We start from the raw sequence: 27,593 nt of genomic DNA, 5'->3' as shown, positions 1-27,593 counted from the left end.
CGATATAAGAATAATCTGTTGAGTGTAGCACATTTATTGCTTTTTTTGTTTGTTAAACAATAAAAAAAAGTGACCACAAACCACTGTTCATATACAAGAATACAGGAGTATAAATATAGAATATTTGTCCTACATGTTTAGTATTTGAGTCCTTCCCCAAAAAACACAACACACACACTCAAACGTGCTCAATCTCCAACCTCCTCGGATGGAGAGCAGCACTCGTCCATTCACTCATTCACAAATCCAAAGGAAAGACCACTCGGTCCATCTGCAGGGAGGCCTGCTTGCGCTCCTCGTTCCTCCTCCACAATTACTCCCTCCGAAACCCAACATTTAGGAGCTAAAAGCGGAGCTCGCCAGTCGAGGAACGACCCCTCGTTCGACGTCTTGCTTCAAGAGGCTCACTGTTGAATATTGACGTCAATATATAATATATGTGTGTTTTTGACACTCATTTTGACACATTACATCAAAGCCGTAGACGGGTTACACCATTTTTGTAAAGTTTCACGGCCTCTAGAGAACCTAAAAGAGACGAAAGAGGCGGAGCTAGTAGAAATCCGCTCAATGGCACGAAAAACCCACTTAGCACTGGCGAGACGTGAGATCTACGAGGAACGCTGTCTTTTGAATAACGCTCGCGGTAATGACGCCGACACGGGCCGGTCCTCCTGGTCCCTGCTCTTATTTTACACAACAGGCTCACAATTGACTTGAAAACGATGTATATAGCACCTTCTAGTAGGACACCGCTTGAGGTTAAGACAGTACGGAGACGTGGTGGCAGGTTGCTTTGAGCGTGGGGGGGGGGGTGGGTGTAGATTTAGCTCTTCATCCTGAAGTCGAGGTTTATGAGACGCCGTTGAGGAGCAGCGTGGCTGAGCCGACGCGGAGGTCTTGTTCATCCTCGTCTTTTTGTTTTTGAGCCGCGGTCGAGGTCAACTTGTTCAAACCGGCGTGCAGCGCCGCCTCCGCTCCCTCCGCTCGGTCACCTGCAACACACAGAACGAGGTCATGTGACTGAGAGTCGACCAATGGAACGCCAGAGACTGGACCCGACACAGCCGCTTCCAGTGGACCGCTTCAGAATAAATACTTTTAAGAGTCGTTGAAATGTAAAATATTGGTTTTGTTGTATTGGACACATCTTTTTTTAGCTTAACTTTTATTATTAATGCTTTCAGCAAATATACTGTGTAAGTTATTTAAACTCATGATACACGTCTCACATGGTCTTAAAACTCTTTTTTTGGTGCTAATTAACAATAAAGATACTAAAAAAACAACATTTATAATGCCTGAAATGAAGCATTGATATCTGATATTTATAATATTTACCAATCACACATTTCAGTGTATTTCACCTTATTTAATTTTGCATTAAAAAGAATTTCATCATTTTTCTTGTCTCAATACAAAAAATAATGTTGATATCAATCTCAAATCTGTGTGTTACTAAGATTTTGGATCTGGTAGCGTTGATCTTTTCAATAAATAATAAATAAATACATCTTCCAAGACCTCTGTTAAGTAATTACACTGCTAATAAGGACAATTGTTAATGATCTCAAAGAAAAATTGTATTTACTTTAAACTTTTAAAGCAAGTAAAAATCGAAACAATCTTAACATATAAGATGAAGCAGGGCGACATGCGCGTACACACTGATGTGAAACACACACACACACACACACACCTCTCTCCTGGTCGCAGTCTGGAGAAGAAGCTCCGCTGCACCGGCTCCGAGGGCCCAGGAGAGGAGAACCCCACACCGGGTCCGGGTCACCGGGGCCGCAGGGGCTCGCCGACTCCTGCCCACCGGGGCCGGAGGAGGAGAGTTCAGAGGGCGAGGAGGAGAGGCACGAGGAGGGGGAGGGAGGAGAGGAGGAGGAGGAGGGCATGTCCAAGGGGGTGGAGGCAGAGGTGGAAGGTTTCGAGGAGGAGGAGGAGGAGGGTGGTGATGATGGTGATGGAGAGGAGGGCATGGCTCGGGGGGAGGAGGCGGCGGCGTGAGGGTTGGTCTCCTCCTCTGAGCTGCTGCCGTGACTGCCCTCTTCATCGATTGAGACGGACACCACTGGAACACACACACACACACATACAGGTATCCACATTAAACACACACACACAATGAATAACGAGGCTGCGTACGGCCGCACTCACTCGACAGGCCGTCGGACTCCATGGTGAAGCTGGCGATGTCCTCGTCGGGCCCGTCCCCCTCCGCCCCGACGCCCTGCTCCCGGGCGCCCATGGCGAGGGAGCGCCGCTGGGCGTGGATCTCTTCGGAGATGCCCTCCAGGTTGCGCAACGTGGCGCGGTAGTCGGCCTTCGCGGCCAAAAGTTTGGCCTGACGCTCATCCACGTGGCGCTTGAGTTGCTGAGAGGATTTTAAAGAAAATTATTGGATTTTTTCTTTCTTCAGTGAACACAACGCCGCCCCGTGAGGCGGGATGATGTAATCGAGATATGAGCTAAATACAGTTTGTCAAGTGGGGTTTTAAAACTTCTTACAACCTCTTGGACGCTCGTAACCTCGATGGGAAGTGAACCTGAACACAGATTATGACTCCTTGTCCAAAATATATATAATATATATCATATCTTTCTGCTAATATAACTGTGGCAGCTGTGGAGGTGTGTGGGGGTGGGGTCTCTAATTGGCCTCGGCTGCTGGCTGATTATCAACCAGCAGCCGAGGCCAATTAGAGACCCCACCCCCACACTTCCCAACGAGGTGGTGGGATACCAACGCGTCATAATGGCGTCTGGTAAAAGGACAGGAAGTGTATATTTCATTCTCACTGCTATAAGTTGTTATAATAAATCACTTACTATCACACCGTTACAGTTTTTTGGGTTATATTTTTGCACTATTATTTTTGCCAGTTCATATTATTCAATTTTTGTGGGTATATATTGTGCATTTTCACATTTAATATTGCTTTACTTATATGTATAAATGCTGCTGTAGCAAAACAATCTCCCCTTTGCAGGATTAATTAAAGTATCTCTCTAGCTTTTAAAAATATTGGCGGAGCTTCGTTATGGAGCATCTTTTTGTACAATGTTTAAAATGGTCACAGTTCAGCTCATTAACCGTCATTACTCGTGATGGCATAAAGTATTTGACATATTAAAAACTATGAGTTAATGAAAGTTATTATAAGTATTTTTAATGCATAATATCCAGTGCTTCTGACTGTTAACATACGTACCTCGAGCTGTAGATAATACTTGGCTTTCAGTTCAAAATACGGCCTGCAGGGGGAGGGAAATTAAAAAAAGGAAGAAAAACTGAGAGAGAGAAACCATGCCAACCGTCACTGGAGGAGTAACGCTCACATTCCTTGGCTCATACAAATGGAACACACCCCACCACTGCACAGCCAGCGCATGAAACATCTGGACCGCATCGGATCACATCGAGTTAGCTGCTTTCCCACACAGCGAGGGGGGGGGGGGGAGAGAGAGAGGACTCATTCAGAGCGGAGACAAGAGCCACTGACCTGGATTTGTTGATGGAGCGCTTGTGTTTCTTCTCCAGCTGCCTCATGCGGCCGACGCAGGAGTTGTAATCGGCCGCCGTCTTCTTGTGCTCGGCCTCGCCGCTCGTCCTCGCCTGCTCGGCCTCCATCACCTGAAACCGGCGAGAGGCGTTCGCTGGATCACGGAGAGCAAGCGGGAGCTCGAACGCACCAGGTGCGATCGCTGCAACGGGCTCTCGCCTGTCACGTGTAGGTTCATCCAAAGGACGAGCGCGCGAGGACGATATTTCGTAAAATCTCTCTCTCTCTCTTGTGCCTCCATCCCTGTGCTGACTCTATCCCCCAGGACATTTCCTTCTGGTCACGCCCCTGCATTTCACTTAATTCTTCATTTAAACACACTTAAATAAACTTAAATACACATAATTATTCACCTTAAATACACTTAAACACACATAATTATTCACCTTAAACACATTTAAATGCACATAATTATTCATCTTAAATACACATAATTATTCACCTTAAATACACTTAAACATTTAAATGCACAGAATTATTCACCTTAAATACACATAATTATTCACCTTAAATACACTCACACTTGTTACATTTCTGAAACCTGCCCGTCTGTGCACTTTACCTCATTCTTAGATTTATATATTTAATTATCGCACTGTGTTTATTGTTCTTAATGTCATTGCCTATTGCACCACCCGCCGTAACACATTCCATGTATATGTAAATATACATGGCAATAAAAAGTTTCTGAGCTCATACATTAGAGAAACTAATCAGCTGAGGCCAATTTGGCCTCTTCCCGGCACCTGTTCCCCCAACCCCCTCCACAGCTGAGCCTAACGGCGCCCCAGCCGCCACAATCGTCATTTTCACTTTCACCGCGCTTCGACCCTCGTGTGTTTCTCAGCCGCCCTGCGTCACGCTCGTACCCTCTTGGTGGCGTGGTTGAGCATCTCCTGCCAGGCGGAGTCGAACTGCCGGCTGTCCTCCTCCAGCAGCCGCTCCTCGGCCAGGGCGATGGTCTCCTTGGCCGCCCGCAGGATCTCGACCGCCCGCTGGAACTCCTGAGTGGCCTTCTGGGCTTCGACCTGGGCCTTGAGGACCGACGGGAAGAATCAGTGATCAGGCCTCGTAACACCACGTGTGAGGGAGCCACGGGGTTTCCTCGCCTAAAAATAGGGTTCTCTGAGAGAAAAAAGCTGACGGAGGGCTTAAATCGTAGCGGTGTGACATTAATTTTACACAAATTTCTCGCAGCCGTTGTTCTCACGTGTGTAAGCGCTGCTTCCAGTGTGTGTCTGTGTGTCCTGTGACCTATATTTACCCCCCGAGAACAACCACGCTCGATTCATTATGACACAGGGACAACCCCGCCTTCATCCAGTGGACACACAGGAGCTTTGTCACTAAGTAAAGCTGACACGCCGTCGGTGGGCTCCTCCTCGCCCACGGCGGCGGTCAATGGGAGGATTCATCCCGTCAAGCCGGACTCTTCTGGAGCCGCTCAGACAGGCGTGACTTTAAAAAGGTCAACGTGTTGGCGGAGTACTGAGCGGTTAGAGAAGAAAAAGAGAAGAGGAGGGATAAAGAAAATTGGATTATCTGGGTGATTTTTAAAAATTTAATTAGGATCTTTCATCTTGGAGATGAGGAGTCCCACATGCTTTAACTCTCTGGTGAAAAGTATATTAAAAGGCATAATTTTTTTATGTTTCCAGACGAAGTTGTTCCAAGACACAGTATAGAATTTATCTGGGGCTGTTAAATATAAATGTATACACATTGACATCATAATGACATGTTTTGGGAATGCTCTGCTCCTACATATTCAACAGATTCAATAATATAATTTAAAGTACCTACATTTGGTTAATTTAAATATTATATGCTGCTTTTTATCTCCTCTGATAATTTATTTTATTGCACCATCTTTTATTTTTAAACTCTTTTAACTGTTGACATGTTTTGGGAACGCTCTGCTTCTACATATTCAATAGATTCAATAGTAGCATTTAAACTACCTGCGTACACTGGCATTTGGTTAATTTAAATATTATATTGCCTGAATTTTTATCTTCTCTGTTTATTTATATTATTGCACCTTTTTTTATTTTGAAACTCTTTTAACTGTCGACGTGTTTTGGCCCCTGTTGTTGCCAAATTGTTTTAATTGACTACTATCTTGCACTTTGTGACACTTTGTCCGTGATAAGTGCAATAAATAAACTAGAACGGGCACTTGGTAGAGCGCATACCTTCGCATATCACAAGATTGGGCATTGAATTATGAACATTTTGGCATTAGTTGCATGCCAATTGGATAGAAATTGACCGCGCTATGGTAAAAAGAAGCGTTTGACCTTTTCATGATCTTGACCTTGACCCGATCGATCCCAAAATCTAATTAAATGGTCCCCGGATAATAACCAATCATCCCACCAAATTTCATGCGATTCGGTTCAATACTTTTTGAGTTATGCGAGGAACACGCATACAAATGAATAAATAAATACACGGCGATCAAAACATAACCTTCCGCATTTTCAATGCGAAGGTAATAAACTTTACTGACTTACATATCAATCATAAAGAACACACGTCTTAAAGTGGTTTAAAGTCGTGGAAAAGGTCCCTGCAGACACGTCGGGGGACCGCTCTGCTCTCGGATGTCTGGCGTGTGATTTTGCGTGCGTCTGAGATGTTACGCAACATCACCGCTACGCTCCCTCAGGTCCTGTAAATGCTCCACAGGGTCGAGGAACATGTCGTACACAGCGGCAGTTTAATGGGTCACGTTTCCCTTCCAGCTGAATCACTCATTGTGTGTGTGTTCACGCTGATGTGACCGTACACCCCGACGGGCACAGCTCTGGTTTGTCTTTCTGCCCTTGAGCATTTTGAATGGATGATTGTTTTCCTATTGTTGCAGCTGAATGGCCATTTTAACGGTGACAATAAGCCTCATATTCATGTTTAAACTCTTATATTTCTACATGGATTGTTTGAAATCCAAATGTGTTTTCTCAAAAAAGCAAAAGACGACGGGAAAGAGAACTTCACCCAAGCCGCAATGAAATTGTTTAATTATTTTCCAAAAACGGCGTGGCGACGGAAATTTTCTGGATTTAACACATTAAACCGTACCGACTGTATAATACGAGTGGAACCAAAATACTGTTCTAATGGGCCTTATGTCAGGGTTCTGCACACAAAACCAAACTACAGGTGTGAAAAGCCCATAAAACTGTGAAATTCCGTAAAAATTGACGTAAAAATAATAATATTGCGCTTACATTTTTAAAAATGTCCACAGAGTTTTAGGGAAGTGAGCGACACATTGCACATTAATCGGCTTTAACCGCTCCTGAAAGGTCAGCGTAGTTCTCACACGTTTTTTTCCCCCTGGCTTTCTGTGACATGACCCCCCCCTGACACCGTCGGCCATGTTTCCGATAAAGGCTCTGATGGTTTGACAAGGTCCCTCCGAGAGAGCGAGATAGAAGGAGGGAGTGGCGAGATAAGAGTGATATGATGGTTTGACTGCCCCCCCCCCCCTCTCTCTCTCTCCTCTGAGCCTGGGAAATGGGTCATGATGGGGGGGGGGGGGGGGGAGACAGAAGGACGATGATGGACATTTGATGGAGGAGACGCCATGAGTAAGGACTAGAGAAGGAACTTTAACACCATCCATCAATTGCTTTTGTTGAGTTGGGAGATTGAATAATAAGTCCCCCAGAAGTGACCGTGACTCCCTGGACGGAGACGCCACGCCGAGCCGACCGACGGCGAGCGCCAGCCTCGTTGTGAGTAACACGCGTCCAAAGGTGGAGGACGCGCTCCGCCGTTATCTCCGTGGCCGCCGGCTGACGGAGCGCAAAGTGTTCTGAGGCGCCGCCACGCCTCGTAAACGCGACCGAGACCGCCGTCTCTCTGACGCCTTCGCCTTCACATTTAACCCGTTTAGAGTTTTCTGGAGGTGAGAGATGGAGATGAAACAGAGAGAGAGAGGTACAGGAGGCAGGCAGACAGACAGACAGACAGGCAGACATCTAGACAGACAAACATGCATATAGACGTAAAGACAGACAGGCAAGCAGACAGAGAGACAGACAGATAGGCAGACAGGCATACAGACATAGAGATAGACATGCAGACAGACAGACAAGACATGTAGACAGAAAGTCATACAGACAGGCAAGCAGACAGACTAGCAGGCAGGTAGCCAGACAGACATACAGGCAGACAGACAGACAGGCAGACAGACAGACATACAGGCAGACAGACAGACAGACAGACAGGCAGGCAGACAGACAGACAGGCAGACAGACAGGCAGGCAGACAGGCAGACAGACATACAGGCAGACAGACAGACAGGCAGGCAGACAGACAGGCAGACAGACAGACAGGCAGACAGACAGGCAGACAGACAGGCAGGCAGACAGGCAAGCAGTGGTGCTGAGGTAAAAAGGACAAAAGATGGGGCGGTAAAGGCAAATTCCTTCACACCGCACCCCAGTTTGGTGGAATGTAGAAGGATAAACAAGAGGGGGATGGGACTTGATTATGTGCGTGTGTGTGTGTGTGTGTGTGTGTGTGTGTGTGTGTGTGTGTGTGTGGGGAGGTCAGTGAGGCTAAATGTTTGAATCCCTTTAAAGTAGGTCATTTATTAAATATTAAATATTCATCCATAAATCATGACCAGACAATTTGCCAGTTTAGGGGATTCATCGGCTTTACTCTGTTTAATCCCACTGGTCACACACACACACACACACACACACACACACACACACACACACACATCACACACACACCAAGCTAAGGAAGGCTTTGGATCTTTTCACGTGAAAGCTGGTCCCATCAAAATGCAAAACCTCCCAGTAGTTTGTCATATAGAAACAGATAAGCAAGGACACACACACACACACACACACACACACACACACACAGACACAGACACACACATTCAAACACACACAGACAAACACACACAGACACACACACACACAGACACACACACACGTACATCTATTTCAGTTTGAGAGCTCAGCTATGACACAAATGTCATCCTTCTGATTAATGACTCACAAGCTTCTTCCTCATTGGCTGAGCAGAGGGGGGCGCTTGACTCTAAATTTCTGCCGCTGCCCAATCAGATCGCAGCCTCGGCGCTTTATTGGTGAAGGACGCGGCCGACACCCAGTTCACTGCAGCTCCTCCGCGTCGTGTCTGTGACTCGTTCAGGACACGGAGGTGTGACTGAGTTTTAAAATAGGTGTCACATGACTGTAGCTTTCTTTAGCTGAGCTCCTTTGAACTTCAGTAATCCTCACAAGTGTGTGTGTGTGTGTGTGTGTGTGTTACCTGTCTTGCTATTTTGCGGGCCTCCCAGTATGGCTTGGAGTCGTCCACGGCTCGCCCGATCCTCTTCACCTGCTCGTCCAGCTTCACCGTCGCCTCCACCAGCACCGCGCGGAACCGCTGACGGCAGTCCTACACACACACACAGACACACACACAGACACACACACACAGACTTGATATTGTTCACTACATTTAATAAAGTGGCTATGACATTATAAGATAATATATGAGGGAATTATTGACACCATTTTTGGTCTCTAAACACTTTATAATACTGACTTTATTTTTTAAGTCCACTGCAAATTCATCTAGAAAAAATGTAAATACAATCTTGTATATGAATTCTTACTCGGCACAAGTTTTCTCAACGTTTGAACAATTTCAGTGCATATTCTTATTTTTTTTTTTTTTTTTTTTAATGGTCCCGTTACACGTCATTTGTTCAGATATTATACTTTTTAATTTCAATTCCTCAACACAACGCTGTATTTTCTCATGTTAATGAAGTCTACCGCCAAAAAAATTGTGTGTGTGTGTAAATTAATAAAAAAAACTGTTTCTGATTCTGATTCTGAGAAAGGCAATAATAATATGATGGAGGGGGGGGGGGGTTATGAGCGCATCATCGACCAATCAGTACTACGCTCAGAAACTCGTCACATTTTCAACAATTTTAGATTTCAGAAGCAAATCCCACATCTCATTCTAATGTTTTAAGCTTCAGCCACGAGTCGGCTGGCCCTCGCGGCGTGTGCTGTCCTGCCGGCGCCGATCAATTTGTCGCCCGGCGCCTCCATAAGCACCTCCTCCACCTCCTCCAGCTCCTCCACCTCCTCCAGCTTCTCCACCTCCTCCAGCTCCTCTAATTGGAGTCATCACTAAACCATCAGCCGGACACAGAGCGCAGCTCGAGGTTTGTGCTCCTCGGCGCGGTCGAGCGCACATTCTTCGGCGGTTAAATCACGTTGGGAGAACTGTTATTGCGAAATTGGCAACATTTGTGTTCATGTGAGTTTGTGTGTGTGTGTGTGTGTGTGTGTCTTCATGCACATTTCAGTGGCATAAAGCCTCAGGTGGCACGGGGACAGTAGACCTGTTATTCATCTCCTAATCCACATGGCCGGGTTACTGAGTGTGCGTCTGCGTCTGCATGCGTCGGCATGTGTCTGTGTCTGCATGCTCCTGTATGTGTCTACATGCGTCTGCATGCATCTACATGTGTCTGCATAGGCATGCATGCATCTGCATGTGCCTACATGTGTCTGCATGTATCTGCATATGTAGTCATGCATCTGCATGTGCCTGTATGTGTCTACATGCGTCTGCATGTGTATGCATTCGTCTGCATGTATGCGTCTACATGCATATGCATGCGTCTGTGTCTGCATGTGTCTGTGTAGGCATGCGTCTGTGTCTGCATGTGTCTGTGTCTGCATGTGTGGGATAGGGCGCCACAGGAAGTGCACTTCCCGTGACGTCGTTACATTTCCCCGACTTCCTGTTCCTGCAAGAAGACGGTGACGCAGCATATATATATATATATATATATAGTAATTCACTCTCTTCCACGAGAGGTTGACCGTGCACGTTGTCAGAGCCTCGTCTGTGAGCTCGGCTTTAACCCCGAGGCCCCTGAATCTACTGTACACACACACACACACACACACACACACACACACACACACACACACACACACACACACACACACACACACACACACACACACACACACACACACACAGAGTCCTTAATCAGCTCCAGACCCTGCTCCCCAAACTTTATTTCACCTCATGAAGAATCCCCTTGTTGTTGTTTATGTTTTTACATATATTATATATATCGATGACGCTCAAAATATCCCCAAACAAAACCAAACCCTGCAAACGGACATTAAATCCTTCCCACCAGAGGAGTGAACATGAGCTGGAACTTATAAGAATGATCCAGAGTTTATCTGAAAAACACAACAATGCTACCAACATGTAGATGTGTGTGTGTGTGTGTGTGTGTGTGTCTTAGTCTGTGGTTACATTTGTGGCATCGAGTGAAGGTTTAATGAGAAACAGAGGGGGCCTCCTCGGAGGAGGAGGAGAATAACACGGCCTTCCTCTGGAATGTTCTGACTCCTGCTGAACAGTAATCTTTCTAGTAAGCGTTTAAAATCTTCTTTAAAGCGCTTCACTCACGTCCATCTTCACGCCGTTATCCTCGCTGCCTTTTGCTCAGCTTTTAAAAAAGTCAAATGTGTTTTTCATGGAAGCTGAAGCACTTGGGAGTGAGATGGCTCCAACAATGTGCTGTTCCAAATCACTATATTTAATTCAGATCCCAGCCGCGCCTCTTTGTCGCATGTTATTAAGGACGAGTGACGGCCCGCCGCTTCAGTTTTTCCACGTTTTTTTCCAGCTCCCGCATTTAGAAAACGTCCATCTCCGACCAGACTTCTCCGTGGAAACCGTCTCTATGGGCCGACCTCGCTGCCGGGGGAGGAGGACCCCTTCAAGGCCCGGTGAATAATCTCACAGGATTTCTCTCTTGTTTAGAGAGAGATTTTGAGTCTTGAAAGTGAGACTTCATGACTCCTCGAGGCAGGGTGTTTCAGCTCAGTCATGACTGGAAGTGAGTGTGTGTGTGTGTGTGTGTGTGTGTGTGTGTGTGTGTGGGAGGAGGAGGGGGAGGGGTAATGATGATAATGCCAGTCGTGTCGGTGGCTGCTGGTCTTCGTCTTACCTCCAGCTCGCTCTCCCAGCGGTTGATGTCATCGGTGGACTGGTTCAGCTTCTCCAGTTCTCCCTGTTTACAGAAAACATGATGGCATTTATGGAAACTGTGTGTGTGTGTGTGTGTGTGTGTGTCGACAGGAAGTGTTAAAGGGACACATACATCATTTCTAAGAATGAATGACAATTTTCTAAATGTCATGCACAGTAAATAATGTAGTGAAATGCTGTTCGTAGCATAAATATCATAAAGTAGTAATATTTCACATTTCCCATGGCGTGTCCCTTTAGTGTGTGTGTGTGTGTGTGTGTGTGTGTGTGTACTTTAAAACACTATACATGTGCACTGAATGTGAGGTTGACAATATTCCACATAACTTGACTCTCATGCTTCATATTTCTGTCTCAATGTCAATTTTACTTATAAACACATCTGGATATAATTTTTTACATTTTTTTATCCCACCTGGATTCTTGGATCCACTTCTTCTAATTCCTCCTCTTCTTCCTCTTCTCTTCTTCTTCTTTGGCACACTGCGAGTCCTCCTCACAAGTATTCCCATTTTGTAACGGATCCATTTTCAGGTTATCTGATTTTCTTTTTGGTGGAGGGGGGGGGGGGGGGAAAGAAAAGATGTGGGTCTGCAAACAAAAGCGCGACCCCGCGCAGTAGCAGCGGGGGCGACCGTCCTCTCTAACCTCTACTCGGAGTCCGGCGCATGCTTCAGGCTTCTTCCTTTTATGACGCTTTCAGAGGAGCAGAGGAGTAGAGGAGCAGAGGAGGAGAGGAGGAGAGGAGCATGAGGAGTCCGCTGTGTGCAGACCGAGGAGCGCGCCTGACCGCGGGGAGATCCGGCACGCGCACTGTGGGGAAGATCACAACCTCGGGGATAGGCAGCAGAAAACACTGTGGAAAAAGAAAGTAGTAAGGTCACTATAATGAGCCGCACGACGACTTCCGGTATAACATTTTCAAAATAAAAGTCAAACGCTTTTTATGGCAGAGTGGGAAGAATATGATATCAATGTGTGAGTAATATGTTGATGACGTGTCAAACAACCCTCGACAAGATGGCGCGGCAGAAAAGTTTCGGAGCTATCTAATATTATTATTATTATTATTATTATTATTATTATTATTATTATTATTATTATTAGACCATTCTCGCCCACATATATCACAATGTTGGACTTTGACAGAAAGTGACACCTTATTTTTGTAGGCCCTATTACTTTATTTTCCACTAGTCTCTGTATCTTTGTGTTTGTTTGTTTTTATTTTATTTTAGCTTATTTCATGTTCCCACATTTCGTTTCTTCCATTTGTTTTCTTACTTGTTTGACTTTGATCCACTACGGCCACTGATTTTTATGTCCAATTCATTTTGTATGTCATTAATAAAATGTATTAACAACTTAAATAACGCCTAATAACTGTTTTAATACTTTTTCATTGAACCCAAATTGAAAATAAGCCGTTAAGATGTGACTTTATTTTGCAGTGTACTAGCACTATTTATATAATGGTCTCTAACTTTAATTTACTTGATTCAAGTTTTTCCCCCAAAATCCATCTACATTCCGCCAAATTACGCTTTTATTTTGGCAGGACACACAATCATATGTTCCGGTCTTATTGAGGTTTAAAGGCGAACTTGATTGCGTTGGGTTCACTCGCCCTCTAGTGGCCAGGGAGGGTAATGGTCGGAGGACTGGAGGCTGCTTTCCTGTAAATCCTGTAATGTATAATTAAACCAGTGGTTTCCAGTATGGCGTCGGTGGGAGGTCATTAAAGCTGGTTTCAGAGCTAGTTCGATACATATTTTAGAATTAAAGTTTAAGTATTTGGGAAATGAATACGTTAAAGCTGTATCGTGGTTTAATTAGTTAGGTATTGCTGTTTATTATGTAAAGACACATAACAAGGTTTTTTGGTCAAAATATAACATTTTACAGCTTTATTCATATTATTGATGTTATATTTCTATATATTCACGATCTGAACAGAATAGTAAATTACAGACCATGGAAATAGTAGTTGGACAAAAACAAAAAAAATTCCAAGCACAAGGTCGAAGGTCAGCCGCTTGGTAGACATCTTCCATGATGATGACGTCATGAGAGGTCCTCAGGTCTTTCTAGTTAGTTGATCTTGTGCAATTTTATTAGTAATTTTTTTTGTTAAAAAACAACAACATTATAGATATTACTAAACAACTGGAGTTTAAAGTTTAGGTCGACTCATCCGTAGGAAGTAAAACCACGCCTACATTATGAGGATATGATGTTTTTTATTATTTGTGATTGGGGGGAAATAGTCTTTCAGTAAAACTGTATATATATATGTATATATATATACATATATATATACATATCTATACAGTTTCACTGAAAGACTATTTCCCCCATATATATATATATATATATATATATACACACACACACATATATATATATTGACACATATTAAGGTAGTATCTTTATTTAGTCCTCATGTATTAATTAATGATGACGCTATAGTGCCCATACACACACACAGCGGTGCATACACTATATCTCGATGATTCCCCTGCAGCTCCTGCAGGACTAATGCATAATGTAAAATTAATTTAAAAGGTAATACAACCCTGCAGGCTGCACCGGTATCACCGGCAGCCAGTGGTTCCGCCTGCAGTGTGAGACAGCTGCGCCGGCCTATGGGCTGCAGCGCCGCACACATGGACGGCGGCCCCGCTCCACTGCTCGTCATCGCGGTTTTTTTACCCAGCGTCCTCCTGCGCATGCATGCGACCCGACCGGCGGATTTCATAACGTGGGGAGGAAGAGGAGGAATGGGGCTTTAAGAGAGCGGATGAGCACCAGCCCCCTCGGTCCAGGCTCTCATGCACCAACAGCGTTATCTCTATCCCGGGCCGCGCAGACGGTGCGCTACAGAGGAGATACGGTAAGTGGAGGAGGCTGCTGATGCTGCTCTCCGATCAGCTGTTTTTTTTTGTCTTGAGCATCATCGCCGCGACCGCGGCCAGAGAGACCGAGACTCGAGCAGCTCCGGAGCCCTAGGGGACACCACCGCAGACCGGATAACGGAGGAGGATGGACTTCAAGCGTCTGGTGGAGGCGGCGGAGAAGTGGTGCTCCGGTAACCCGTTCGACCTCATCTTCGCGGAGGAGGACGACGAGAGGCGGCTCGACTTTTACGCGGAGCCCGGCGTCTCCTTCTACGTGCTGTGTCCCGGAGGCACCGACAGTTTCGTGAGTGAGCCTCTGACCGGGGGGCCTTTAGCTCCCTCTCACGTGTGTGTGTGTGTGTGTGTGTGTGTGTGTGTGTGTGTGTGTGTGTGTGTGTGTGTGTGTGTGTGTGTGTGTGTGTGTGTGTGTAGGTAGGTGTGTCGAGGTTGGGGTTGGAGGTGGGGGTGTCCTTCTTGGTCCCGGCTAATAGACATGGGGGAGCAGAGGGGAGGGGAAGGGGGCCCTTTTTGGTGAAGATGATGATGTCATTTCAGTTTTGGGTGCCCACCCCACCCAAACGCCCCGCCCCCCTCTCTCTCTCCCTCTGTCGATGGTGTTTTTCCCTCCATCATAATCATCTGCGTTAACCCGCTGCTGAACCACAGCAACGTCAAGCTGGCCAGGTTATAGAAACACGAGGCCTGTGCTTTTCAAAATAAAAGCTCTCTGCAGAACATCACGTTGCACCAGGAGCACAGAGAAGGCCTCTTATATTCAAATAAAGAACTGGGTGTTGGGAAATAAGAAATACGAGGCATATGCTGCTTTTATCTTCCACTTTATGTTTCATTATGTTTTTTTATTCATAGCAAATTCTGTCAAAAAGCTCAAACTTTGTTTTGTACACCGTGCGGAGGGAGTAGATAATTCTCTTCAAAGTTAAAACGCTGACTGACCTATTTGTTTGGAGAGGTTCTGCAGATGTAAAGTAAATAATTAACGAGGGAAAAGTTTTCATATCTTTATTTTTCAAGGAATTATTGACAGGTCTCTGCCGTGACACGTAATCCAAATAATCATTAAAACAACGTTTGCCAAGATAAAATAAAGTAAACAAATGTACTTGATGCTCTGCGGATGATTCTCCTCTCTAAATAGTGGAGAAATACTAAATACTTTAATTTGACTTCCCTAAAAACCCACATCAGAGTCAACCTTACAGACGCACCATGCTCTTTCTGCCCATTAATTATTGAACATGAACTCCTTGAATTGTTAAAATCCCATAAACACTGAAAACTTGATGATGTCATCAGCGGTGTTCTTAAAAAACAGATATGTTATGAATAATTAGCGGTAATGTGGATTTAATGATTAAGTGGACAAAGACAGACGAGAACAACTTTTTTTTGTACTGACGCCTTAAAACCCGCAAAAGATAACAAACAAAAAGTAAATCTTACATAACATCTGATCTCGTGTTGCAACATGGAGGTCACGTCTTGAGTTCCTCATGGTGCAGCGGCGCTGTCGGGCCTCGAGCTCCCGAGGCCAGACAGGAGGCCGATGGAGACCACCCAGGAGGCCTCTGTTCAGTCGGTAACACGTTATGTCACGCCGACCGTGCCGTGGAGAGAGAGAGAGAGAGAGAGAGATAACAGATATATCATGTGTTTAGTTGTCTCACCACCAACTTCATTCTCCACCTCCCTGTCTCACTTCATCTCCCTCACAGCACTCAGTTTGCCTCACCTCAGCTTTTGAGTGTAATGCATGCAGCACACACACACACACACACACACACACACACACACACACACACACACACACACACACACACACACACACGTGCGCCCGTCACAGTTCTCTGTCCAGAATAATTCTGTCTCTCTGCGGGACCCTTGGGATTTAGTTACTCTCACTCGATCGATACTTCTATCAGCAGGGCGTCTCTCTCTCTCTCTCTCACTCTCTCTCTCTCTTTCTCTGTATCTCTGTCTCTCCCTCTTTCTGTCTCTCTGTATCTCTGTCTATATGTCACTTTCGCTCTCTCTCTGTCTGTCTCTCTCTCTCTGTCTCTGTATCTCTGTCTCTCCCTCTTTCTGTCTCTCTGTATTTCTGTCTCTCTCTCTCGCTCTCTCTCTGTATCTCTGTATCTCTCTCTTTCTGTCTCTCTCTCTGTCGCGCGTCGTTGCCGAGTTCTTCCACTAGAGGGCGCTGTGAGGCGGCCTCCACCATATAGCAGGAGGGCAGCTGCACATCTCTTGTTTGCAGATCTGTGATCTCCCTCAAAGTCTTCGTGGTTGTCAGTCATCCAGGTCGGGCGATGCAACGTTTATTAGCAACAACAACAACAACAACAACAACAACGACGACGGTCGCTTTGTGGCATCTGCCAAAAGATGGAGATGTTGCCGGCAGAGGCACACCCTCACGTGAGAGCCCACCCGCCCCGTCTGCGACCCTGTGAACACGTGACTCACACGTGACTCCTAAAATTCAGAAAAGTGTGTCTTCCACACGTCCCTGAAAAGGCTTTGCTCTCTAATAATGATGACATGCAGGTGATTTTAAGGGGATGATTAATGGATGGACTAATGCATTGTATTACATTCAGGCACTTTGAGAATACAACTCAAACATTGACGGCAAAGCCTGCAGACTCTTTACACGAGGATCAGCTCCCTTTGTTTCTCACCTGCTGCTGATTTCCTTCTTGTCGCCTGAGACTTAACAGCATTATTAAAACATGATCCGTAACTGATTGACTCCAATTAAACAACATTAAAAGTAAGTGAAGCCGCATTGCTCCAAAAGCCTAAATCACAAGCAGTGAACAGAGCTTTTGAACAGGGGACGCTTGGTTGATTTAAGAAGAAAACGTATTAAAACAAACATGCAGATTAAATTATGGAAAGTGTTTCTCCTTTTCAAACAGATCACATTGATTTGTTTAGTTTTATTATTACTATTTATTAATTTATCATTATTATTCTATTTATTTGTTGTAATTCTTTTTAAAAATTGTAATTTGTAATTTTTTTGTATATTGTAATAATCATAAAAAATGTTAATGTATTTTTCTTTTTAAACATTTGTAATCAAGAAAAGTTCTTTTTTAACATTTTATTTATTTTATTTTATTTTTCATTGGTTATTCAGTTTGAAATTATCCTTTTTTGTGAATTAGTCAGGAGCCATTATTGTTATTTTCTCACACATTGGCTTAATATCGAGGACCTTTGCGTATGTTACTGTAAACAATCCCCTCTGTTCGTTATTTTCTCTCCTTTGTTCTGCAATTCATTGAAAGAACAACGATCTCTTGATCTGGTTTGAATTGTTCTACTTGTTGCTCCTGGCTCAGTTTTACATGATTACTGGTTTAACTCACTTCATTCAGGCAGTGTGACAGACAGCCTAGCGCATCACATGGCAACAGTTTATTCTTTTATTCTCATTAGATACAAGATGCACCGGTTTAACCAATTATTCACACAAAATTGGTTAAACGCATGCAATGTTTGGAATGCAGCCGACTTTCCTCATCGTTGTTGTTGTTGTTGTTGTTGTTGTGTGCAGCACGTGTGGAGCGAGAGTGAGGACTGCCTTCCCTACCTCCAGATGGCCCAGGACTACATCTCCTCCTGTGGGAAGAAGACCCTGCTGGAGGTGCTGGAGAAGGTGTTCACGTCCTTCAGGCCTGTGAGGAACAAACTGTTTCACTTTGCACACACGCTGAACCCGACTCGGGTTCTCCGGGTCGGATACATTCTGTTCTCTCCGGTAGGAACAACACGTCAAGCCCGGAGTTAGGACATTTTAAATCTTATCTTAGAGTTACAAAACAAAAAGCAGCATATAGAACATCATTTCTTTGAATGAATTAATGTAAGAGTACTTTTAAGTTCATGCAACCTCAGATTTAAGAAGTGATTTGCACTACTTGACATTTATTCCACAAGCTTTTTTTCTTTGTACATAGGAATGGAAGAATGAAAACCACACTAATTAAAGATATAAACAAAAATATATAAACTATGTGATACTTGTGTAATATCACTAAATTAATACCTTATTTTTATTGTACCCAAAAGTTCCATGAAATTTAGCAACAATTAATTAGATTAGATTACATTATATATTCCTTTATTAGTCCACAATGGGGACATTGCGGGATCACAGCAGTGGGTAAACATTAGAGCAAAAATAAAATAAAATAAAACACAATAAATATACTAAATACTACTAAATATACAGAGGAAACAAAATACATACACAAGGCAGACATACACAATTATGTCTATATGGTCATGTTAAGTGCATCTTAAATGTGTGCTTAAATAATTAATGGTTGTCACATATCATTTATATTAATGTATTATAAGAAAAACTTTTTAATAATAAGGATTTCCAAAAAGGTCGGATTACCCCTCTCAGATCTTATGATGTGTGTTCAGGGGTAAATAAAGGATTAGTTGAGGGTATTTTAAGGGCTTGGTATAAAAAATTCAGTGAACATACAAAAGCATATTATCTTTAAATGATCCTCCATGCGGTCGTGCAGACACATCTTTAATGTCTTGATAGTATTTTGTATTATTAATATGAATCTGCAAAGTGTCTCGTTACTGAAGGCGAAGCAAAGTGAGAACGATAAATAATAAATGTTGAGGAGAAAAGCCTCATTATGAACACAGGGCTGTGGACACACACACACACACACACACACACACACACACACACACACACACACACACACACACACACACACACACACACACACACACACACACACACACACACACACACACACACACACACACACACACACACACAGATGTCTTCACGTTACAACCTGTACAACTCAACTCAACCTTCTCCCCCCCCCCCCCCCACACACACAGCTGCTGGGTCTGCCGGACATAGAGGACGACAGCTTCGAGCATTACCACGCCGACATGGAGGGGGAACCGGGGCCAGACCACCAGCAGATGGGGGTCAGCCAGCAGTGATCCCCCCCCCCCCCCCCAAGACGGGGCCTGCGGCTGTGGGGAAGAGCGGCTCATCGACTGGTCCACCCAAACACTTAGCAGCACACACACACACACACACACACACACACACACACACACACACACACACACACACACACACACACACACACACACACACACACACACACACACACACACACACACACACACACACACTGGGGCTACGTGAGCAACTATCGTAATCATTCACTATCTGGTTAGTTAAAGTTCCACAGCGCAGCTGTATTACAGCAGCAGCCTCAGCCGGCTTCGTTATGCAGAAAAACAAACAGTCAGCTGTCTGTCCTTCTGTACACATGACATCTATTGTTCTGTCCATCCTGGAGAGGGATCCTCCTCTGTTCTCTCCTGAAGGTTTCTTCCCTTTTTCCCCCCTGAAGGGTTATTTGGGAGTTTTTCCTGGTCCGATGTGAGGTTTTGGGGCAGGGATGTCTATGTGTACAGATTGTAAAGCACTCCGAGACAAATGTGTAATTTGTGAAATTGGGCTATACAAATAAACTGAATTGAATTGAATTGAATTACCGCAATGCACCCCCCCCCCCCCCATCTTTGGAGATATGAATGTGACGGATTACCTATTGTCTCTGCTGTCTGTCAGTGGACACAGAGGACGCCCCAGAGCTCGTGTTAAAGACACATGGGGTGGGAAAACTGACAGTTTGAGTGAGGCAACAGATACAGAGGGAAGGAAGGAGGAAAGGAGGCGTAACATTTTCGACTTCACGGAGGTAAAAAACGGGGAGGGAGCTGAGACATTAGAGTCGGATGAGGGGATGAGGGGGGGGGGGGAGCTCTCGAGCGATTTCAATTGCAGTTACTGTGACTGGGTTATAATCCAAAGCGGTTTTTTTGGTTCACCTGGAGTGTGAGTCGGAGTGTGCAGCTCCACGGCGGCACAGATCACTCCTCCAGGTGTGTCTCCCAAATGCACCTTTAAAGAGTTAAGCGTCACTAAATGAGGTCGCTTTTAATCGATGTTGCCACCACGTGACCATCACAAGGCCCAGGCTGCAGCTTTAAGCCCGCCTCGCTGTGTCACGTGACCACTCAGCCCTCCTGTCCCGTAGTCTTCCCGGTTGTCGTGATTACCGGTCTGATGAGACGCCTTCCTGAATAGAAAATAAATCGTTCTCTTTTCCGCGTGTGGTGTTTTTTCAATTGACCGAAACGCCTTTTCGAGGGTTTTTTCCCCTTAACTGCAAAATAAACATTCATATTAAATATATTATATACACCCAAATCTGATTGATATCACAGGAGGGAGGGGGGGGGGTATTTACTGAGGGACACCCTTTCCCCTGCATTGTTGTCGCTAGTCTCAGTGTGTTGTTGCACTGCTTCAGGCCTTCCACCCGCGAGGCAGACCGTCTCGGAGGTGTTATCTGTGAGCCTTTTTACTTTGGCGTGTGCAACGTGTGTCTTTTTATTGCCCATTTGAATGTTTCTCATGCGGCGTATCTTCCGTTGAGTCCTCAGATGTGTGTTTGTGTTGAATTGTTCAATAAACCGCGTGAACGGCGTCATTTCTTCTTCTTTTTTTTGTCACGTGAATGCAACACAAAGACACACAAACATGGAGGGTCTGTGCATGTCACACAGAGTGGACTGGTGAACTGCTGGGTACTCAGAGAGGCGTGAAGCTGAAAACGAGGATGCGACTGCACGCAGGAAGCTGTGTCTCGGCCTTCAAAGTAAAATCACAAAATATGTCCGTTTATGAGGTTTTGAATGCAGTTCAGATATAAATATATTTATTTTTGCTTTTATTAAGATGTAAAAAATATGATGCACTTTTACGGATTATATTTTAAATTAAATGAGGCAGTAAAAATGAGCCCCACCTACCAACTGCATTATTTGAGTACCGAGTGTTAATGCACCAATACAAAGATCCAATAATCTGTGGGGGAAGAAGTATTCTGATCCGTTTATGAAGATTTATTAAAGTTTTTCCTAACGTTTTTTTAAGGTATGAATACCTCAAAATATTATTTAAGTACGATACATTAGTACAATCACTTGATTACTTTACACAAATGCAATGGCTACAGAATGCCTGATTCCAATTCTTTACTACAGTAACTTCCGGTTATTTCCCCCCACACTGTAAACGGTGCGTTCACGACTTTTACTTTGAAGGCGGTGTCATGTTGTCTTGGTGAGCTCCGGGTTGTTTGACAGCGCCGGCTCAGAGAGGAGGAAGAGGAGGAGGAGGAGGAGGAGGCGGAGGCGGCGGAGGAGGGCAATCCCTGCTTTTATTTTTCTTTCCAGACCGCCACAGTTGAGCACAAAAAACAAACTTGAACCAGACGAGCTGTGAGTCAACACCTCTCCACCTCGTCTGAGCTGGAGAAACCCACTACTTTTATCTGAAGACATTTTTTTTTTACTTTTAATTTTTCTCATTGTTGGAAAAAAAGGGAAGGGCTCTGCCAAGAAAAAAACGAAACAAACAAACTACCTTTTGGAAATGATGTTACGCTTCAAGTGCGCACTTTACGCACCATGAACACTTTAGGATGTTGGATCATCTCGCCGCTGTTGTTGTTGTTGTTCCTCGCGTGTTAGGCTTTGTTTCCTTTGTTGCTTGTTGCTTTTTCAGAAGTCACTGAGACCATGTGTCGTGGCTAAATACTTTTAAACACGCACGCGCACACACACACACACACACACACACACGCACACAAAAGACTCGAGGCAGCATGGGGGCCAAACAGAGCAGCCCCGTGTTTGATGGCAGAACTCGGGCTTATTCCAGCTCCGATCTCCCATCTGGAACCTCCAGCGGAGGGGGACGGATTGCGGGGTTTAGGTACACCAATGGACCAGATGGCCCGCGGATCCGTTACACTGGCGGAGGGCCAACCAGCTCCGGTCTCAGTATACCGGCTGGCAGCAGGTCGGGGTCACACGTCCTGAATCAGAGCCTCGAAGGCACGGATGGTGACGAGGAGAGCGAGCTGCCGCCCGAGGGCCACAGGTTGCTCATCGGGTCCCTTCCGGCCCACCTGTCCCCTCATCTGCTGGGAGGTAAGTCAAACCAGTAATATATTATTGATTCAAACACTTTAAAAATAATAATAATTCTTATTGTTTGTGGTTTTTTAAGTCCACTAGTGTGTGTCCTCGTTGTTTCATCTCACGTGCTATGACTGGAACCCTTCTGGTCTTCATTACTGCAGCTCATGGCACCCGGTAATGTTTTAGAGTCAACATGTCAGTTCATGTTCACGATGTGATAAGCTTTAAGCTGCCCATCGCCGTCAAAAGCTGCAGAGTGTTTTTCCATTCGACACATGACACCTGGCGTATGGTAATAGCAGTCTGATGACTGGTGAGCCCTTTGTTTAGCACTTTTATTGTAGCCACAGGTGTGGCTGCGCTGTACTTCACTGTCTCTTCTCTCGCCTCTTTGCCAAAACACAGGGCCTGTTTTTCTCTCTCCGGCTAAGAAGGAAGAGTGCATTATGTAGGTCAGCAGATAAGAGCTTCCTGCTGGTTACGCATTGTCTGACACATGCAAACAAACACTTCCTGAATGTGCACTAGTCGCTTGTCTCCACAACAAAAACACAGGACCAAGACTAAGGACTGTCCCGGCCTCTCCAACACCAATTTTTACAGTGTTTCCTGATTCTTTATTGACGTTGGAGCTCTTGTAAACGCACCAATTTCCTCATCCTGCACAATAAAACCCCGCGTCTCTAATTTCCTGTAAATTCCCAGATGAGGAAGTCGTAATCATTAAGAACCTTTTTCTCCGATAACCTTTCGCTCATCCAGTCCATGTGACTGTCGCCCCTTGCAGGCCTGACATGGCGCCCGCAGGATTATCCTCCCTCACAAACACATGGCACGACATAAAACACGAGGAGGTTCACGCCGGGCGCGGAGATAATCGCCGGCCGCACACGTGAAGCATTTGTTGTTATAATGCGAAGGCGGAACGTTAGCTCATCTGGGGTAAAGCGGCGCGTGGCGTATCAATATTTATGCAGCTGAGGAGATGCACAGAGGGGAGAGAGGAGGAGGAGGAGGAGGGAATAACTGACTTTGTACATTTCATAAAGTTGTTTACAGCCGACAGAGAGCGAGACAGATCAAACTCAGGATAGCTGTCCCACGCCCTGCGTTGTTGTCTTCATCTCAATAATAAATAAAAAAGTACTGAGAGAGAAGTTCCTCCTCTGTGTCCTCATGTTCAACTTTTTGTGTTTTTATTTTCTTCCTCAGGCTTCCACTGTCCTGTTTGCTCCAAGTTTATGGCACCGGATAAAATCGAGAAGCACCTGTTCATGTGTTTCAGCAAAACGCGGCTCACCTACAACAGTAAGAAATCCGGGGGGGGTGAAAGTGCACGAGAGTTTTGGGCCGCGGTTTACAGGTTAATCCGCTACGCTTCGGTTTTACTTGTTCATTTTGGTTCAGAATAGACGAGCTATTCAAACTGAACAAGGGTGAATGGTAAATACAGATGTAGATCACATGTCACTATTCAGATACTTCACTAAAATAGAAGTCGCAGTAGCTATTTTCCTTTTTTCCCCTTTTTTTTCAGTTTCACTTGACAAAACATCGAAAATGACAAAAAGAGGAGACAAAATAAATTACAAAGAAATAAAGAAAAGACAGACATAAGTAGAACATATATAGTACATTTATAAAGGGTCATCAATCACTCTTTACAATTTTTTATCCATTCTTTTTTGCAGTAGCTTAATGTTAAAATACTCCATTTCAAGGAGATATGGTAGAGTGGAGGTTGGACAAGTACATCAAGTACATCACATTTGCTTATTGCCACACACACACACACACACACACACACACACACACACATACAGACACGCATACACAAGGCAAACACTGATAAATGTGCAGTGCATGCCGTTCACAGAGTGCTCGGTCTGTGTTATCATTCCCCATCAGCCAATGCAAATATTGTCATGAGCTCAGTTTTAATGAGTCTCATACCCGTCCTGCAGGATTCATGTTAAAATGAGCACGTATGAATCTACAAAGAGTTCCAGTTACTCCTTCGCCCCAGGTGTTGAGGCTTGGGGCTGTCATGTCTTAAAGAGGAAAACATGCGAACACACAATAAAACTGACATCATACCTGTTATTGAAATATAAGTTGTATCGAGAGGATAACTGTGTTCCAATATGACACAACCTAGTCCCACGAGACACCGGTTGTCATCTGACGGCACAGATGATGACTGGGCTTCTGGTACCAGAAGGTTACACAGGTGGCGGTGCCGGATTCAGTGACTGAACATCTGACGTGTGGTTTGGTGTGCGAGGAAACTCTTCCCTCAGTCTGTGCGTTTTATCTTCCTCAGAGGACATCCTGTCCAGGGACTCTGGGGAGTGTTCCATCTGTATAGATGAGCTGGAGCAGGGAGACACCATTGCCAGGCTGCCCTGCCTCTGTATCTACCATAAAGGGTGACTACACAAACACACACACACACACATCAATAAACAGATTGTAGTCTGAAATTGTTTGAGAAAATGAAGAAAATGCACCCAGTGTAGGGACAACTTCTAAGCTTCATTTTTAGAATAGAAACATGAGACATTGGTCGTTTTGAGAGAAAGAAAACAAGTGTGTATATCTCACAATGTCAAATTATTCCTGTAATACAGATGCTACTAGCTTGGCAATAGCAATGCGATAACTGTGTGTATGTGAAAAGTACACGTGGTCACCGTGATGTAACGCATCTGTTTGTGGACCGCAGCTTTGGGGCCTTGATTTTGACATTCTAGCCCTCGCCATCTTGGTTTTATTAACCAAAAGAGGGCGGAGTTAAGTACGACCAAATGTTGAATGAGACCTGTTTAGGCAACCAGAAAGTATCCAATAACTTTCATGAACTGAAAAAAACCATTGAAATAAGTTAAAGTTCGAAGATAAAAACACGGACAACTACCAGACCTGATGGTAGCAACCTGTCAATCACAGGGAGCCACGCCCTAAAGCGTGCTTTATTATCGGTTTTACTCTAAATGGGACCATAATGTAATAAATGAACATCATGCTGTATTGAAAAAGACTTGAAACTTACGATATCTACGGAGGTAATACATCAAGTGAGAAGTAGAGTCATTTAATCTTTTTTAACCAGAGGAGTCGCCCCCTGATGGCCATCAGACATAATGCAAGTTTCGGGAACTTCCTCTTTGGTTTCACTTTTCAGACCCGAAGGTTGCCAAAAACGCATTGTGTAAGAACCAATTAGCAATGTTGTGCAAGGTACTGCCTTATCTCTCCTTTCCTTTTGTAAAAAAAGCTTCCACCAACATCTGGTAAACGGCTAGTTGGTGAGCTTCAAAGCTTCAGTTTTGTTCCCCTTTGGAGTGAACAAGGCTCACCGTTTCCCGTTATTTATATATATATATATATACAATTTAAATATAATATATATATATACATATAATATATTTAAATTGTTTATATACAGTATACATATTTATATTTTTTATTTATTTATGTATATTTACATATTTATATATATATATTTGTATTTATAGATTTGTATTTGTATTTATTTATTTATACATACATATTTATATATAAATATATATATATATTTATGTATATGTATATATAGTTATGTGTGTATATATATATATACATACAGTATATATATATATATACTGTATATATATAAATAAATTAGGCACAGCAAAGGCCTAACTATAATACCATTTTGTGAATGAAACTTCTTGAGAAAAAACACACACATTGATATGATATATGATATGATATTCCTTTATTCATCCCACAGTGGGGAAATTTCAGAAAAATTCCTATCAAGGTAATTAGATAATGTATCAAATAAGAGACAATGGGATAGAAAATAATAGGGATTTTTATTCTGATTATTCCAGCTAAATGTAATAAAGCAAATTATTTCCTCTTCCTGTTTCAGGTGCATCGACGAGTGGTTTGAGGTGAATCGCTCGTGTCCGGAGCATCCCGCCGTTTAGGAGCTGCAGGAGTACGGATTCCTCCCGCTGTCCATCGCCGTGTGCCCCGACCTCGTCACAACGCCGCCCGTTCCAGCCGAGCATCAGCGCTCCTCAGGGATCGCAAGACATTGTTGTGCGCAAACTTTTTTTTCACATAGCCTCACGGAATAGTGACGTACCTCGGATATGTTTTCTCTCAACGTCGTGGGACATTCAAAGAACCGCTACTCGAGAAATACTTCCGCCCGGAAAATATGTGAATGTTCCTCGTGCCTAAAGTGGGTTCATGAAACGGGAACAGGGTGTGGTTTCATAGCAGAAGACTTGTGTATCCAACCCGTGGAGAGGATGACGTCTCCTTTCAGACGTGACCAGAAGGCTGGTGTTGTGCAATGTACTGTATACAAAAAAAACAGCGATTCAGAGTTAAAAAAAAGCCTTTTTTTTCAGCTTTAAGGGATGATTACAGTGTTGATCGTAGTTAGGATTTAGATCTTAATTTTTACCGTGAGAATTGTCAAACTGTTGTCAAACAATCATGTGTCCTCGACCAAATAGTCTCACGTGAAATAGACTTTGTAAATCATTTGTCCGTTCGGGACCACGGTAATGTGATTGTGTAGTTCAGTGGTGGAATGACAGATAGGTTTCGGCCTATCTGATAATGATTCATCCTCTTAAGGAGTGCCATAATATGCTGCTATGTCATAGACTGGAATGTTTTTCTTATAACCTTGGAAACTTTTGTTTCTTGTTCTTTCTATTTGTACTGTCAGGTTTTGCACAACAATAAATGTTTTGTCTTTGTGTCTCGATACTGCATACCAACTGGTACAAATGATTCTGCAAAGTCATAATTGATAGACTTATCCTTGTGAAATGGAAATGAGTCATCCCCCACAATGAGATGCATTTTCCCCGTCTAAGACGGGCGGAGACGAGGAATAAGAAGAAGAAAATAATGAGGTAATAAAATTGTTTCAAATAAATATATATATATATATTTT

General features: G+C 44.1%; 3 protein-coding genes across 3 annotated transcripts; 2 read left to right on the top strand and 1 right to left on the bottom strand.

Moving 5' to 3' along the window:
* Positions 1-5: 5 nt before the first annotated feature.
* LOC130198156 (SH3 domain-binding protein 5-like) lies at positions 6-14,346 on the bottom strand. Its single transcript, XM_056421257.1, has 10 exons — positions 14,247-14,346; positions 12,064-12,131; positions 11,608-11,670; positions 8,877-9,005; positions 4,442-4,606; positions 3,513-3,643; positions 3,222-3,264; positions 2,167-2,383; positions 1,700-2,080; positions 6-995 (listed from the first exon to the last, which is right to left on the bottom strand). Exons 1-10 carry the CDS (start codon positions 14,344-14,346, stop codon positions 853-855), a joined length of 1,440 nt encoding a protein of 479 aa, XP_056277232.1. The 3' UTR covers positions 6-852.
* Positions 14,347-14,358: 12 nt separating this feature from the next.
* mturn (maturin, neural progenitor differentiation regulator homolog (Xenopus)) lies at positions 14,359-21,126 on the top strand. The gene is made up of 3 exons (XM_056413109.1): positions 14,359-14,849; positions 18,129-18,251; positions 19,454-21,126. The coding sequence occupies exons 1-3, from the start codon at positions 14,691-14,693 to the stop codon at positions 19,559-19,561; spliced, it is 390 nt and encodes a 129-aa protein (XP_056269084.1). The 5' UTR covers positions 14,359-14,690; the 3' UTR covers positions 19,562-21,126.
* Positions 21,127-21,702: 576 nt separating this feature from the next.
* Positions 21,703-27,401, top strand: LOC130192260 (E3 ubiquitin-protein ligase ZNRF2-like). The gene is made up of 4 exons (XM_056412072.1): positions 21,703-22,636; positions 23,840-23,935; positions 24,951-25,056; positions 26,547-27,401. Exons 1-4 carry the CDS (start codon positions 22,309-22,311, stop codon positions 26,602-26,604), a joined length of 588 nt encoding a protein of 195 aa, XP_056268047.1. The 5' UTR covers positions 21,703-22,308; the 3' UTR covers positions 26,605-27,401.
* Positions 27,402-27,593: the final 192 nt, after the last annotated feature.

Source organism: Pseudoliparis swirei, chromosome 1, assembly GCF_029220125.1.
Source record: "Pseudoliparis swirei isolate HS2019 ecotype Mariana Trench chromosome 1, NWPU_hadal_v1, whole genome shotgun sequence".
Classification (NCBI taxonomy): domain Eukaryota; kingdom Metazoa; phylum Chordata; class Actinopteri; order Perciformes; family Liparidae; genus Pseudoliparis; species Pseudoliparis swirei.
Note: the sequence above shows the minus strand (reverse complement) of the source record. Positions and strands in the feature narration are given on the sequence as shown.